This window comes from Elephantulus edwardii, unplaced genomic scaffold, assembly GCF_000299155.1.
Source record: "Elephantulus edwardii isolate Elephantulus edwardi_28Jun2011 unplaced genomic scaffold, EleEdw1.0 scaffold00145, whole genome shotgun sequence".
Taxonomy (NCBI): domain Eukaryota; kingdom Metazoa; phylum Chordata; class Mammalia; order Macroscelidea; family Macroscelididae; genus Elephantulus; species Elephantulus edwardii.
Window position 1 is genome coordinate 8,274,794 of NW_006399895.1, and position 17,920 is coordinate 8,292,713.

Below are 17,920 nucleotides of genomic sequence, written 5' to 3' on the forward strand. Positions count from 1 at the left end.
GTAATGTTTTGTAATTTTCTTGGAAAAGGTCCTTTGTACTTCTGGTTAAATTTATTCCCAAGTATTTAATCTTGTGATTAGCTATTGTGAAAGGTCATTGTGTTTTTCAAACAGTTTGAAATACAGTTTTATAGGAATTTCTTTAATTTTTTCCCCCCTAGTATTAAACGAAGGTGCCCAGAAGGTAGACCATCATTAGTTTTATTCATCATTGGATATTTGGTACCTAGAGTATATTCGATAATGAATGTTGAATAGATATTTGTTGGCTGGGTGTATCTAGAAGAGATTATTTTATTCTCTTTTCTAAATGAGATTGTACTCTTTTGCTGATGAAACTATACATAATCAGAAAGAGTTAGAAATGTATAATAAGCATGATGAAGGATCTTTGCTCTTTTTGCCGTAGCAAGGATATATAGTAATCTAGCTTCAAAAGCTGGAACTTAATGTACACTTTGACAGTGAAAGAAGGAAAACTGAAATATTTTCCACTAACATAGATAGAAAAGTGTTGAAGGTGGAAAACTTGTGAGGTCAAGAAAAAACATGGCAATCCTGTGAGTCCTGCCTGGCCTTTCCCAGTTTCATTGTGTTAATTTTTTTTATAGTAATTATCTTAAGATTTAGAAAGAGATTACTAAAACTTAATGCTTATTAACAAGATTTAAACTTGGGATCACATCTTTTCTGAAACTATTCCTTTGTGGTTTTAGCTGATAAAACTTGCTAAATTAAAGGTTAGCATATGAAAGTTGTTAAGTTCAGCCCTATTAAGACCTGGTGGATTTCAAAAGGATGTGTTTAGAGGGGAAAGAGAGGTTGTTATCGTCCAGGTGAGAGAAGTTGGTTCTGGAAAAGAGGAGAATGGATTATTTTGGTATTATCAACAGACTAGATGGGTGAATGAAGCATGTAGAAGAAGTTGTAGTGTCTAAAATGAGTAGCTGGATAAGGGATGACAACCCAAGAGATGTAGTAATATACGCTTGAAGGAGAAAAGGCTTTCCTCTGGACTTGGTGAATTTGAATTGCCTTTGTAAGTATAAGTTGAGCATGTTCAGTAGGTAGTTGGCATTTGAAACTCTGGGACTAGTCTAGGCTGGTGATACATTTTTATGTTATATTGATTTTCATACAAAATTCGTATACACTGTATTTCACACTTTTCCTTAATTTTCATTGTGTTTCATACAGTCGTTCCCATACATTGTGTTTTATAAACCTAATCCCTGTTAATTATGCCCATCATTGCCCCTTTTTTCAGGTCCCTGCCAGATCTTCCTCATTTCCTTTACCCCTTCCCTCCACCCATCAATTTATGTGACCATATGATATCCCCCCTGCCCACCCTCACACCTTTGCTCCCACCCTTTTCCCCTTGGATTTCCTTACACATTTTACTAGTTATCCTTCTGTTTTTACAGTAATGGTCTTATGCAGTATTTGTCCTTATGAGACAAAGTTCATTCACTGAGCATAATGCTCTCCAGTCTCTCTCAAGTTATGTAATAGTTTCTTAAATCATTGCTCCTGAAGGTTGCATAGTATTCCATCATGTGAATGTACCACAGCTTCTCAATCCATTTGATTGTGGTTGGATGTTTGAGATGTTTCCATGTTCTTGTGATTGTGAATAATGCTACTGTGAACTTTGGTGTACAAATCTCTGTATCTCAGTTCTAATTTCCTTGAGGTTCTTAGCAGTGGAATAGCTGGGTCATATGTGAAAAGTTGTGGATTGAAGCCAAGAATCACACCAAGGAAGAAACATTTCTCAAAGTTTATTGCCAAGGTAGAAACATTTCTCAAAGTTTATTGCTTGCTGGGCCACTCAGCACGGGGAGTAGCACTGATGGTTGGGTTTAGGGGGCTTATATGGGGTTTTAGCAAGGGTGTTTTAGGGGGTTACAAGATGAGTTGACGTTGCAGTAGCTCATTGATGCATAGAGTTTCTCATTTTGGAAAAGGTCTTAATATGGGAATTTCTGAGTTCTGTTTCTGAAGAATGTCCTGACATAAGATTTTCTGAGTTCTAGTTTCGGATGTCCTGACATAGGATTTTCTGAGTTTTGGTTTTGGAAAATGTCCTGACAGGGATTTCTGAATTGAGCTTCAACCTCCATTTTTATTTTTAGTCTAACAATATGAAATGTCTGTGTCCCACTTTTTTTCCAGCGGGGTTGTATCATTTTACTCTCCCATCAACAGTGTATGAGAATTCCAGTCCTCCCATAAACGTGGAGATACATTTTTGCAAAGAACACTGAGAGCATGCACAAGAAGCTAAGGCACAGGAGAGTGGTGTGACTTTCAAAATCTATGTAGCTTGTATTATTTAGGGGGGAAATACCCTACTTGGGGGACTCAGTAGCAACAATTGGAATAGGTAAAAACCTGAAAGTAGGGAAACTCACTAAAAAGATTATTGAGAGTGAAATGGACAGAATCCTCAAGGAGGGAGAAATGAAGGCATATTAATGAAATAAAAGTATGATAAGGCTGGCCTGAGGCCCAAAGTGGAAAAAGGAGAGGCTGGGGGAGGTCTGAACAGCTGTTTGTGCCAAGGAAGAGGAGCAGGAAGAGAAGAGTTTGAATATGCAAAAGAGGGAGAGAGAAGACAGATATGACAGGTTGCCAGAGAAGAGGAGAGGGAATAGAGTGGGTACTCAAATAGAAAGAGGGGCTTTATTTTCACTGCTCTTGAGTATTTGTCTCTTTTTAATTCAGGGATTTCAGAGATACTTAGGAGAGTGCCAGCGGTAACTGACTTGGTCTTTTCTGGGATAATTCTTTCCAGTGGTTGAATTTTCAAAAAGGACCAAAAGCTAGAAATTTTAAATATTAATGCAGTTAAACACTGCATGGTTCAAAATTGAGAAGAGTGTGCATGGTGCCACTGTTGTAGAATGGGACTGTCCTTGGGGTTGGGGAGAGACTGAGTAAGATGGGTCCAATAATATATGCTGCTCTGAAACAGAGAAGGGAGAAAACTGTTTAAAAGAGATATGTGATTAGGTATTTCGGTCATGACAGGAGTCTAGAGCGATGGCTACATGGTGGAGTGGACCTGGGGGAGGGTTTGTAAAATAATGAAAGAATCTTTTCTTTTACTTTTCCAAGAGGGTAATGTCTGGTGGGGGGGAGCCTTGGGAGGGGACAAACCTACAACAATGAATGAATGGAAATCCAAAGCCTCTGTAAATTTTCACTGAAATTAATAACAAATTTAAATTAAAAAAAAAGAATTAAGTTAGTGTAAGGATGGCAATGGAACCACCTTACCTCTGTAACTTGATTTGTGCCACTATTAGAACCTCTACTCGGAATATTATTGCTTTTTAATTTTTGACTCATGTACTTTTAACTTGTTAGTTAAATTTGTATCTTCTAGGCTGCAACACTTCCATGATACATCTTCAAGGATATGAACATGTACGGCTAAGCACAATTTGATAACAATGCATCTAAATTCCAAAATCAATCTCCATAATAGTCTATGTGTTTTCCTACTGCTAAAGGGGCCCTATAGAGTAGTGAGAGAAGACCTTCACCCTGAAACCCACAGCGCCCCTTTTCAGCAGGAAGTAGCTAAGAGAATACGCCATCCCCTTTTCCTTATGAATCAGGGTGAAGTCTCTCTCAGGGAAGAGTGATAGGGAATGGCAAGGGACACACTGACAAAGGAGTTTAATCAGAACTGGCTTTGACAAGCACTGTGGCAATTGGATAATTAAAACAGACATGGGGGGGGAAGAAGAATGAACTGGGGAGGAGGGTGGAGAAAACAGTGCAACAATGAATGAATGAAAACCCCAAATCTCTGTAAATGTTCATTAAAACGAATAAAATTTAATAAAAAAAAAGGGATGTGTCCTATCTCCATATCTTTTCAATCTCTATGCAGAACAGATTATCTGGGAGGCTGGGCTCTATAAGGAGAAGTGTGGCATCAGGATTGGAGGTAGACTCATCAACAATCTGTGTTATGCAGATGGCACAACCCAGCTTACTGAAACTGAGGAGGACCTGAAGCGCTTGCTGCAGAAACTCAAGGATTGCAGCCTACAATATGGATTGAAACTCAACATCAAGAAAACAAAGATTCTCACCACTGGGCCAATTGGCAGCATCATAATAGATGGTGAAGAGATTGAGATTGTTGACAGTTTCCATTTGCTTAGCTCTACAGTCAACACTCTTGATACCAGCAGCCAGGAAATGAAAAGACAAATTGCATTGGGAAAGTCTACTGTTAGAGACCTCTCCAAGGTACTAAGGAGCAACGATGTCAGTCTGGAGACTAAGGCGTGCCTGATATGGGCCATGGTCTTTGCCATTACTTGCTATGCATCTGAGAGCTGGACAATGACTAGGGAGAATTGATGCCTTTGAGCTGTGGTGCTGGAGAAGAGTATTGAATATACCAAGTTTGTCCTGGAGAGGGTGAAGCTAGGCTGCTCATTGGAGGCAAGGATTCTGAAGCTCCTTCTGACATACTTTGGATATGTTGCAAGATGGGAACAGACCTTGGAGAAGGGATGTAATGCTTGGGATTAGGTGTGTCAGAGACAGTAAGGTTGGCAAGAGATAGAGCAAGGTTTAGGGCTGTTGTACATAGGGTCACTATGAGTCGCAAGCAACTTGACCACACATAACAACAACAAAAACAATGCTGTTTAAGAGATTTTCTTTTTAAATTGTCATTTTTTGCTGAAAACCAGCATAGGCTCAAGAAACACCTTTAATAAATGAGAGCCTGCAACCATTTATCTTTTAGAAAAATTTTAAGACTTGGTCCATCCATTTGACCTGAAGTGCAAAGTTACATTTCAGTTACTGTAACGGAGGATTTTGGGAGCTCTGGTAACCTAGTGGTAAGAAGCTGAACTGCCAACCCAAATGCATGAGGTTTGAATCCACCAGGTGTTCCTCAGGAGAAAAATGGGCAATCTCCTCCCAGGTGGTTTATTGTCTCTGAAAGCCCCCTGAAAGATCAGCTATGAGTTGGTTCCAGCTCAATGGCAATAATTAAGAATTTTAGGTGTGTTGGAGACACATTCATTTGAGGAAAAAAAGGGAGGGTTCAGAGAAAAAGTGTTCTAATTAATCATATTGTGTGGTTAATTATATGAGATTCAGAGTAAAAAGCAGCACAATTATACAAATGGTAGAAGAGGAAAAATAACATTGGTTTATTTAATCTTAATAAAAATCCTTCAGATTGGAGGATAGATTTTATTTTAATGAAAGTTTACAGAGACTTTGGATTTCCATTCATTCATAGTTGCACTTTCCTCCCTGCCCACCATTCCCCCCCCACCCCCGTTTGCTTTTCTCTTTGAAAAGTAAAAAAAAAAATCAATCATTGTTCTACAATACCCCTCCCCTAGTCCACTCCACTATGCAGCTTTCATTCTGGACTCTTGTCATGACAATAATACCTAATCATATATTCCTCCTAAACAGTTCTCTTCCTCATCTGTTTCAATGCAGTATACATTATTTATCCAAAGGGGTAGATTTTTATCTCTTTAAAATGCCACTAAAAAGAAACTTATTTAAATACCACTAAAATATTGGGTATCATTTAAAATTACAACAAATAAAATACAGTTGTTTATCATCTCAGACCATGGTATCTGTGCCTGGCACACTGTGTATAAAGACCTAAAAGTCTGTCCAGAAATTTCTGTTGAGTTGAATAGACATTTTTTAAATTATCATTATTTTGTCATTCAGTGTCTTAAGGATCATAATGTAGTACTGAACTCATAAGGCTGTCATTCATAGTGCCATCAAGTTGAGTACAACTCATAGCAACCCTGTGAACAATAGATCTGAACCCTGTACTATCCTGTGACATCTTCGTCAACTCTCACTACTTAAGACCATTGCTGCGGTCACGGTGTTACTCCATTGATTGAGAGACTCACTGACCCTCCAAATATCCAAGCGTGATGTTCCTTTCCAAGAACTATCCTCTCCTAATAACATACCCCAAGTATGTGAAATGATTCTTTGCCATCCTTACCTCTTAGGAGCACTCTGGTTCCACTTTTCCAACAAATACCTTTGCTCTTTTAGCAGTCCATGGGATAGTCAGTACTGTTCTCCAACACCAAAACTCAAAGACATCAATTCTTCTGTCATCTTTCTTCATTCTCCAGCTCTCAGATACATAGGAAATGATGAAAAATACCATAGCCTGAAGCAGATGTACCTTAGTCTTTTTTTTTTTTATTTTTTTTTGTTTTGTTTTTTTTGTACCTTAGTCTTTAAACTGACATTATTGCTCCTTAATACTTTAGAAAGGTCCTTGACAGCTTCCCCCAAGCAATATGTCTTTCGATTTCTTGACTGCTTTAACCACTGGTGGTGTAGATTCAAGTAAGGTGAAATCATTGACAGTTTCAATCTATTTATCATGATACTGCCTGTTGGCTCAGTGCTGAGGATTTTTGTCTTCTTGATATTGAGATATGATCCATATTGAAGGCCAGTAGAGCTCCCTAATACTTCATAAAGCAGCATTAAACTTAAGGAAATTTAGGCTGATTCTTAGAAGAATGGGAATCCCAGAACACCTGATCGTGCTAATGCGAAACCTATACTTGGACCAAGAGGCAGTCATCAGAACAGAGCAAGGAAACACTGCATGGTTCAGAATTGGGAAGGGCATACGCCAGGGATGTGTGCTGTCTCCATACCTTTTCAACTTGTACGCAGAACAGATTCTCTTAGAGGCTGAGATCTATGAGGAGAGGTGTGGCATCAGGATTGGTGGAAAATCTATCAACAATCTGTGTTAGGCAGATGACACAGCCCTGCTTGCTGAAACTGAGGAGGACCTGAAGCGTTTGCTGCAAAGGGTCAAGGACTGCAGCCTTCAATATGGATTAAGGCTCAATGTCAAGAAGACAAAGATACTCACCACTGGCAGCATCAGGATGGATGGTGAAGAGATTGAGATTGCTCACAGCTTTAGTTTGCTTGGCTCCACAGTCAACACTCTTGGCATCAGTAGCCAGGAAATTAAAAGACGTATTGTGATGGGAAAGTCTGCTGTTAGGGACCCCTCAAAAGCACTGAAGAGCAGTGGTGTCACTCTGAAGACTAAGGTGCATCTGATACAGGCCATGGTATTTGCAATCATTTGTTATGCATCAGAGAGTTGGACAATGACTAGGGAGGATAGAAGGAGAATTGATGCCTTTGAGCTTCGGTGTTGGAGAAGAGTATTGAGGGTACCAGGGACTGACAAGAAAAAAAAATAGATTCAACCTGGAGAGGGTTAAATCGGGCTGCTCCTTGGAAGCAAGGATTCTGAAGCTTTGTCTGACACATTTTGGATATGTTGTAAGAAGGGACTAGTCCTTGGAGAGGGACAGTGCAGGAGAGGAAGGCCATCTATGAGGTGGATTGATTTCAGTGACAGGTAATTGGGATGGGTGTGTCGGAGGCAGTGTGATTGACACAGGATAGAGCAGGGTTTAGGTTGTACATAGGGTTGCTATGAGTCACAAGCGACTCAATGGCACATAACAGCAACACTCCTGAAAAATTAATGGCATCAATGTAATTTAGTCAGTTATAGAAAGATATGCTTAATTAATGTTAAGATAAATAAGATTATTCTAGAGATGAGTACAGCCATCTATTTCCTGATTCTTTAGAAGGTGAGCATCAGTGGGTGGGCCACATGGCTGATTGGAAGATGTAAGTTTTTATAAATAAATGAACACTCTATAAAGTGATTATAACCACTATTTTAAAAACTATTGAATTTTGTTTAATGTTCTTCAATAGCAGTTATTAAACATTTTAGTGTCACTTTTAGAAATAATCGAGGACTCCGAGAACCTTTATTAATGTAGACTGTCACTACTGATACCTTCTGTATTTATTAAGCACTTGCCAATTCTAGACATTTCATGTGTAAGTGGGATTGTACCATGTATATATAGCCTTTTGGATCTGGCTTATTTTACTCCGTATAAATGAAGCACATCCATGTCCTAGCATGTATCTTTTTGTGGTTGGATAGTATTCCACTGTGTTACTTTATGAATACTATGTTAATGATATTCTATGTTTTGTTCATCCACTTTTTTGTGTGGTTATTTTGGTAATTTTCCCCTTGTGGATATTGTGAATTATGTTGCTATAAACATAAGCGTAAAAGTGTCTGTTTAAATTCCTGCTTTTAAATTTTTTTAATATATACCTTAAAAGTGGAATTGCTGAATCATATCGCAATTAAATGTTTAATCTCTTTGAAGAACTGCCAAACTATCTTTTGTAGCAGCAGGATTATTTTACTTTTCACTGGGAATTGTAAAATGCTCTCATTTTGCCATATCTTTGCCAATACTTGTTAATTTTTTCTCTTTCCTCCTGTGTGTGTGTTAGCATAGCCATAATGTTATGTATGAAAGTATTCATTCACTGTCTTTTTTCATTTACATTTCCTGCATTAAATTTTTTCATGTGCTTATTATAAATTTGCATGTATTTTTTAAAAAAAGGCCTTTCAAAGTCCTTAACTTATTTTTTGATTGGGTTGTTAGTCTTTATGCTAAGTCGTAAGAGTTCTTTATATAGTTTGGATATTGTCGTCGTCGTGTGCCATTGAGTGGGACCACCAGCTCATAACTGATGGGCTGAAAAGGATGATTGCCCATCCTTCTCCTGTGGAGCAGCTGGTGGATTATTACTAGGTAGTAAACTCTTATCAGATATATGATATACAAATACTTACTTTCAATATGTAAGCTATTTTATTTTCTTTACAATATCCTTTGATGCACAGTCTTTTATTTCACTGAACTCTACATTTTATACAATTTTTGTTGCTTATGTTTTTAGTATTGTATATAAGAGAACAGTTCTTCTTGAGAATGGAGGAAGTTTTGTTACATACATAATTACCTCATTCTACCATTTTTGTAAATAGATTTTCCTAAGAATATGTTCACATAATTCACTGACTTTGTCCTGTACCTTAATGGAATTAAATCCAAGGTGGAATCTTTATTCTTCCTAACCTTTAACCCTTTCTCAGGCCAATAAAACATAACTTCACATAGATCTTATTCCTTGTATTTTTCTTCAAAATCATCCCTTTATTGATAAAGATATAAAAGTATATGCACTTTTTACTCAGAAGTTTGAGGTGAGTAGTGTAAGACCACAAGTGAAGTTCTTTATGTTTTAGAAGATTTAGTAGAGAGGAAGAAAACCAATCTATCTGGATTCCATCAAAGTAAATAACATGAACACTGAAGACTGTTTCCTGGAGGTCTGGCTAGGATAGCAAAGAAGAATTATCTCCAGTGAATATAACAGCATTTTGAGATTTATCTCTGCTTGGAAATACATAAAAGAACCTAAAAAAAAGTCTAAAAAGAACCCTTTCCTTTCCCCTTACTTTTTATGTATTAGACAAACCATTTCTCTTTTCTCTCCTTAATTCACTACATAAATCATTTTATTCCAAACACAGGAAAACATACGTCTGTGTCCAGTCTTTGTTTTATTTCAAATACCTCTAGAATCTCTCCATTCTTACTTAGTTATGTATTTCCTGTTAAAACAGCCTTTTGGTGGATTTTTTTTTTAACTTGGGCCAAGGTTCTTTCTTCAATCTATCCTATACAAAAACTCCTGATAGGTGATCATGAAGAGTAATGTTTGGAAAAAACCATTTTATGGAACGGGAACAAATATGAATCTTTTGCAGTTAATTGGTGAGTTAGTGATCTTCCAAATTTCCTGGTGAGCACATCCAGGGTTGTGTCTGTTGAAATACGTCAATTGGTAAGTCAGCTCCTGGAACCTTGTCTTTTCCCAGTGTCTTCAATGTAGCTTGCATTACCATTGGTTCTTGATCATATATTAATTCCTGAAACTATTTCAATTCTTTGTTGATAGTGACTGTGTATATTCTTTCCATCTTCAAGATTTCCATAATTCAAGATCTTGTCCATAGAATCCCTCAGTATTACATCTCGAAGTGGGAATTTAATTTTCAGTCAGTTCAGCTTGACAAGTACCCAGTGTGTTCTTCATTTCATTTAATACTTTGTCTTCTCATGCTGTCCTTTGAAATCTGCTCAGCCCTTTTGCTTCAGCATTTCTTCCCTTTGTTTTGACCTGTCTTCTAGTGCAGCCTTGCTTGCTGAATGTAAAGAGAACTTGGAACACTTATTTCAGGAGGTAAAAAACTAGGCATTCAATATGAATTACATCTCAACATCAAGAAAACATAAATCCTCATTGCTGGACTTAAAGAGAATATTGCGATAAATTGAGTTGTTGTTGTTGTTGATATGTTTCCTCATATCATCTGTGACTCATAATGACCCTATAAACCATAGTTCTATACTGAGCCAATCTCACTGTCTCCCAACACACTTGATCTTCTTAACCCTAGTCACTTTGTCCATTTCATCCACAGTCGTCTCCTGTGCTGACCCTCCACCCTTTCAATCGTGATATCCTTCTCCAAGATCTAGTCCCTCCTGGAAACATGCACAAAGTGTATGAAATAGAGCTTCAGAATCTTTGCCTGCAGGTAGAAACCTGGTTTTGCTCCGTCCAGGACATTCCTGCTTGTTTTCTTGTCAGGCCACCATATGGTCGGTACTCTTCTCCAGCACTACAGTTCAAAGGCATGTATTCTTCTGTCATCCTTAATCATTTTTCAACTCTCTGATACATAGCAAGTAATTGAGAAGACCATGACTTGGATCAAGTGTACCTTAGTCTCCATGCTAACATTGTTCCTCTTCAGCATTCTGGAGAGGTCCCTGACAGCAGACTTTCCCAGTGAAGCTCATCTTTTAATTTCCTGACTGCTAATGTCAAGATCAGAATTGGAGGGAGATTTATCAGTAACCTGTGTTATGCAGATGGCACAACCTTGATGAAAGTGAGGAGGATTTGAAGCTCTTGTTGTAGAAGATCAAGAAATGCATCCTTCAATATGGATTGCTTCTCAGTATCAAGAAAACAAAGATTCTTACCACTGGACCAGTAGGCAGTGTCAGTCATGATGGATGGAGGTTAAAACTGTCACCAGCTTCATCTTGCTTGGATCCACAATTAACACCTTTCATACCTGCAGTCAGGAAATCAGGAGATGCATTGCAATGGGAAAATTTGCAATTAGGGACTTTTCCAAATTGTCAATTTCCCAATCGAGGAGTAGTGATATCAGTTTGAGAACTAAAGTGCATTTGATTCAGGCCAATATCTTTTCAGTTACTAGCTATGCACCCGAAACCTGGACAATGAACAAGGATGACAAAAAAAGAATTGATGCCTATGAGCTATGGTGTTGGAGAAGAACACTGAACATTCCATGGAAGGCCAAGAAAGCAAATAGATATGTTTTGGAGAGGGTGCAGCTGGAGTGCTCTTTGGAGGCAAGAATAATGAGGCTTCACCTAACATACTTTGGGCATGTTGCTAGGAGGTACTATTCCTTGGAGAAGGACATGATGTTGGGAAAGTTGGAGAGTTGGTGAAGGAAAGGATGACCCTCAATCAGGTGAATTGACAGGGTAATTGCTGCAATGGGCTTTTGTGTGCCAGGCTTTTGTGTTAAGATTGCGCAGGACAGGACTAGGTTCAGATCTTTTGTTCATAGGGTTACTATGTGTCATACTCAACTTGGCACACAACAACAACAACAACGACGTCAACAGTGTTGATTGTGGATCCATGCAAGATGAAATTGTTAATAGTCTCAATCTCTTACTTATGTATTATCATGTTGTCACTTGGTCTGGTTGTGAGACCAATTGTTATCTTGATATTGAGATACAATCTATATTGAAGACTGCAGTACGTGACCTTCTGCAGCAAATGCCTCATGTCCTCTTCAGTTTCAGCAAGCAAGATAAGTCTTCCTTTAATCCTGATGCTACATTCCTTGTCATAAAGTTCAGCCTCCAGCATGATCTCTATCCCTGATGCACTCCTTTCTTGATTTTGCACCATGCAGTGTTCCTTTGCTCTGTTCGGAAAACAGCTTCCTAGTCTTAAGTTCTGAGATCAATTGTTCTGAGATTCCCATTCTTCTCAATGTTGCAATCCACAAAGTCAAATGCCTTTGCATAAGAGGCCTGAGCAATCATACTAGGGGTTAGTTGAGGGAGAAGAGTGCTTGTGGGGTGAGGTGAGGGGCAGAGGGATAGTACCAAGACACATGCACCAAAGGGGGGGTGGACTAACACCGAATCTATTACTACTTTTGTAATGGAGAAGTGTCATTTTCCTGCTCTTTTTGGTAGAATACTTGTCTGTCAAATATTGTACTAAAGCTGAGCATCCAAATTAAGATAGGTGGAGAAAGGATTGAAATTGTCGATGATTTTCTTTGTCTTGGATCCATAATCAACACCCATGGTAGGAGCGGTCAGGAAATAAAAGAATGGCACATTGAAAAAGTCTGATGTCAAGGACCTCTCCAAAGCAAAGATAACAATTTAAAGGTGAAGGTAGATGAGTCAAGTCTTTTCAGTTCCTTTTTGTGCATCTGAAAGTTAAACAATGAATAATGATGACAGAAAAATTATTAATAACTTGAGTTGTGGCATAGGAGAAGAGTACTGAATATCCCATGGACCCAAAAGAACAGGCATGTCTGTCTTGGAGGAAATGAAGCAGGGTGCTCCAAAGAGGCAAAGGTGGTGAAACTTTGTCTCAAATACTTTGGGCATGTTGTTGGAAACAGACATCATGCCGAAAAAGGTAGAGGGTCAGAGAAGAGAGGCAGACCCCCAACAAGATGAGTTGGCACAGTGATTATAACAGTGAATTTAAGCATATCAGAGAGCATGTGGATGGTGCATGATACGGGCAAGGTTCAGCTCTATTGCTCATAGGATCACTGTGGGTTGTAGTTGGCTCAGTGGCGTCTAACAGCAATAATTCATCATGATAGGCCTTTGCAGAAAAAATCCTCAGTGACCCTTTGTGTCATGGTACAAATTGTGTCATGGTCCACTACTTTCCAGCTGCTTTCCCATAAACCTGTAATCTGAATTATTTTGCAATATTGATATTTCCTCACAGCTTTTGTGCATTTCTTGCCTCTGTGCTGGCCTTTAACTTGTTTTTCATCGCAGATGGCCTACGATTCTCCCTTAGATGGGAAACCGTATAGACCTCGTAAACTGTCTTCAAAAGGCAGTTGAAAACTAGCCCATGTATGAACTTTACCTGACTAACCCATCTTTATTGGTTATCCTCCCCCTTCTGAAAGATACTGACTGATGTTTAGCATGTATTTATAGACTATTATTGTTTGGTTTTGTATATATTATTTCTTCCCAGATATGGTTTTATGAGAAACTAGAGAATTTCATTCTGAGAAAGAACAGGTTCCTTGAAGTAGAGATCTTTTTTAGTTGTTTCCTCCAACATTTTTCCATAAATTATTTTTGTGATTTAAGTTGTTGCATGACTCAGTAGTCTAATGCTCATCTGCTGCCTGAAAGTTTGGCAGTTAGAACCCACAGGCAGCTCTTTGGGAGAAAGTCGTTGGCAGTCTGCTTCTGTAAACCTTTGCAGCTGTGGAAACTTTGGGGCGGTTCTGTCCTGCAGGATAGCTGTGAGTAGGAATCATCCCATGAGCAGCAGGAATAAATGGTAGTGAGGTTGGAATTTATTTTATGTCTTGGCAGAAGTTCAAGCCTGATAAATAGTATCTAATAAATAACGTTATTTCCAAATTGTCTATTTGTTAAAAATTTCTTAAACTTTACCTTCCAGCTATTTCTTCATTTGAAGTTCAGCCAGTTTCCACTGAGGTCCATGAAGGTGGAATTGCTAGATTTGCATGCAAAATTTCCTCAAACCCTCCTGCAGTCATAACATGGGAATTAAATCGAACAGCTCTACCTGTAGCTATGGACAGGTAAATATAATTTTTGTCTCTGGAGGGTGGTACAGGTAGTAACAAAGACCACAACTTGATACACTATGAAGGAAGAACATTCTAAAGTTCATTTTATTTTAGGGTAGTAATAACAGTTTCCTAAAACATGTTAGACTTACACAAAAAAAGACACCATTAGTCTCTGGCACAAGAAGCACGCATGAGTCCAGATGTTCTGTGTCTGGATCAGAATCCTGTCCTACTGTTTTGTTCCTTTACTGAGCTATCTTTTCTAACCATAAGACCAACTGAGTAACAAGGATTTAAGAAACAAAATTGCACCTTCAGTAGTTGAAATAGCAGTACTGATTTAAGGTCCACTCTTGTCTCTGTCTTTCATTTCTAAAACCTGCCTCCATCTCTCACACACATGCCATCACTCACATATACACAATCATTTACACCCATGTTCATTCCTTTTGCTTTGAAGGTGGTGATTAGGAACTTAGTAGAAACTTTAAAATGTTTTCCTCCTGACTTAGAGAATAGCAGTATTCCCAAATAGGCAAAGATCACGGAAATGATAGAGCACTGATATAGTAGAAGGTATTCAAGAAAATACTTTCCCATTAAAAGCTCTGAGTTACCAGTTAACTAAATCTAAACTAAGATGTTAAATGAGACTCGGTAAAACAAATTGATAGACTATTACAAACCACATAATACTGAATTATTTGTTTTAGAGAGCTGTAGCTATTTAAAGGAAAATAGTGGATCAGTCCAATACTGTAAAAGATTTTAAAAGTATTGCATATTTAAAGTTGAATGTATTAATTAATTTTATAGCATATAAAGTAAAGTTTACTACCAAGAGTTTAATTATATTTCTTCTACTAGGATAACTACCCTGCCAACAGGAGTATTACAGATATATGATGTTGGCCAGAAGGATACTGGGAATTACCGTTGTGTTGCTGCTACTGTTACCCACAGACGTAAAAGTATGGAGGCTTCCCTAACAGTGATTCCAGGTACCACACTAAAGCTTTTCAATCTCTGTGTCTCTCTTGACCCAACCATATATATTTTTTTCTCTCCTCTAGCTGTAGTAGTATACCATAAAGTTGTTGTTGTTGTTGTTGTTGTTGTTGTTGTTGTTGTTGTTGTGTGCTGTTGAGTCGCCTCCAACTCATAGAGACCCTGTGTATAACACCTCTGAGGCCTACCCTGAGCCAGTCTCACTGATTCTGACATACCTACGCCCATTGCCCCAATTATTATATCAATTCATCACATCTGGGGTTTTCTTCTCCTGCGCTGTCCCTCTACCCTTCCAAGCATGATGTCCTTCTCCAAGGACTGGTACCTCCTGGCCACATGTCCAGAGTATGTGAGATGGCACTTTAAAATCCTAGCCTGTAAGGTGAAACTTGGTTTCACTCTCTCCAAGAAAGACCTGTTTGTTTTCTTGGCGGTCCATGATATGTTCAAGACCCTTCTCCAGCACCACAACTCAAAGGCATCAAATCTTCTATAAGCCTTAGTCATTTTCCAGCTCTCTGATGCATAGCAAGTAGTTGCAAAGACCATGGCATGTATCAAGTGCACCTTATTTTAAATTCATTTACATTATTCTAGTTTTACGTTATTTGGAAAATACTTATCTTTATCAAGTAAGATTTTTTTTTACAATTAACTTGTTTTGTATTATTAGGTCACTATCTTTCAAGAATGGTTGAACATTGTTTTATAAATATTTGAGTTTTATTTTCAGAAACAAAAAATAGGAAGTGAGAAATTGTCTTCGAGTTCCATTAGAATTGTCCACTGTCAATGAAATACATTTATTGTCTGTTATTTTTTTGTTGTTTTAAGGGGGAGAAAATCATAGCTAAAAACAGTATGTACTTGCTATAAAGAATTTAAACAGTATAGAAGCTTTATAACATTATCCTCAACCCCTACATTCAGAAATTATCATTGTTAACACTTAACATAATTTTATATATTTTACCATATATAAATAAGTAAATTGAAAACTAGATAGATGAATTAATATAGAGGAATAAATACATGCTTTTACTAAAATGAATCACAGGTAGAGGCTAACTTTTATTTTAAAACAAATTTAAATTAACTGTAACATAATGGAAGAAAAACTGAAAGATATTATTGAACTTTATACAGATGCTTATTTTCCACAGGAGTTTTTGTTTCCTGAAATATATTTTAAGTTAAAAAAGGAAAACAAAAGTGTGAGATATCTGTAATGATATATTTTCATTTTAGACAGTAGTACCTGATATGAGGATAAAAATACTCATTCTTCTTCCTTTCTCCCTCCTTGTCACATGAAATCTTAACAAGATTGTTGTTGTTGATTACCTTCGAGTTGAGCATGACTTATAGTGACCCCATGAACAAAAGGCATGAAGCGCCTCTTCAACTATTGACTTTTATCAAAGTTCAGAGTTTCCAGAAGCAAGTTATTAGGAAGTGGATGCCCCTCCTTTCAATAACAAGATTAGTGAAAGTATTAAATGAATATTTGAATCTTAATCAAATGTGAATGGTAACAAAAATAGTTATCTGAACTTCTTTCATTAATTAGACTTTATTTATAATTTTATTTATCTTTTTCTTTCTGCCCCTTCTCTGTACCGTAAAGCTGAGGAGTCCAAGCCCTTCCACACTCCCACCATTGTAGCGGGTCCACAGAACATAACCACCTCTCTTCATCAGACTGTTGTTTTGGAATGCATGGCCACAGGAAATCCCAAACCAATCATTTCTTGGAGCCGGCTTGGTAAGTCTTCTCAGACATAAGAGAGTTTTAAAAGATCTTTTCCTCCACAATTAAGGTTGCATAGTGGAATGTACTTGGGGCGATGGGAGGGGCAATGAATGAATGGAAATCCAAAATCTCTTTAAATGCTCATTTAAATTATTAAAAAAATAATAATAAAAACAAACAAACAAAAACATTGCCGCAAATGTGTTTCTAAGCACGGTCGTCAATTTTAAAAGTGTGCGGCAACATAAAAAAAAAAAAGTCTTTTTGTTAATTCTCATGAAACGTGATAAATGTTTATTTTAAATGCAAAGTGCAGAGCTTAGCAGATGAGTAACCTATCACTTCTTGGCATCTGTGTATAGAAAAAGGTTTATAACAAGGTGTATTACGTACCTTTTCATGATTATACTGCTTGAATAGTAGCCCTATCGTACACTTTTAGATCCTGGGTTATCACATCGTTTTAACAGAAATATTTTCCTTGAACTAGATCACAAGTCCATTGATGTCTTCAATACGCGTGTGCTTGGAAATGGTAATCTCATGATATCTGATGTCAGGCTGCAACACGCTGGAGTGTATGTCTGTCGGGCAACTACTCCTGGCACACGCAACTTCACAATTGCCATGGCAACTTTAACTGTATTAGGTATGTTTTCTTCATTTCAACAATCAGGAGAATCTTATATTTTAACATTCACTTTTAACTCATTAAGAACTTACTTTCACATTTCTTTAATTATGAAGTAGTATAATCTAGCAACAAATATTAGGCAAAAATTAAAGTTCAGTGTTAACTGCAGAATTTCCCTAAAGTCACTACCCTAACTGTCTGAATGCCAAAATGTTCCTTCCTGTTTATGTTTCATTTTTATGTACCACATTCATGCAAACCTATATACCTGTTCACCAATCTAAACTTTTAATCTTTTGTTTACATAGATGTATACTTTCACAAGTTACCGTATGGTGGATTTAGTTAAGCAATATTGCAGATTTTTTATTCTCTTGTCTTAGTATGTTTGTATAGATGGTCTCAACAGGAGGTGTAGTGGGAATGAACATTAAACTGAGCAAGGCAGGGGAAAGATATATGAGTAGATAAACACAGGGTAAGCAAGACAATCAGAAGTACCAGAGGTCTTCAGGTGTGGGACATGCCATGTCATTTGTTGTATTGTTGCTTAACTGTATACCATCATTTCTGTTGGGAAGTCAGAATATTTTTCTTTTTCTTT

The 17,920-nt window shown here is 37.5% G+C and overlaps 1 protein-coding gene across 1 annotated transcript in view; it reads left to right on the plus strand.

Annotated features, from left to right (window-relative positions):
* PRTG (protogenin) overlaps positions 1–17,920 on the plus strand; it is a 197,557-nt gene that overhangs the window by 71,017 nt on the left and 108,620 nt on the right. Inside the window, exons 3-6 of the mRNA XM_006894535.1 lie at positions 13,783–13,927; positions 14,786–14,919; positions 16,557–16,694; positions 17,173–17,331. Of these exons, the coding sequence (XP_006894597.1) occupies positions 13,783–13,927; positions 14,786–14,919; positions 16,557–16,694; positions 17,173–17,331 (576 nt within the window). The remainder of the gene's footprint in view (positions 1–13,782; positions 13,928–14,785; positions 14,920–16,556; positions 16,695–17,172; positions 17,332–17,920) is intronic.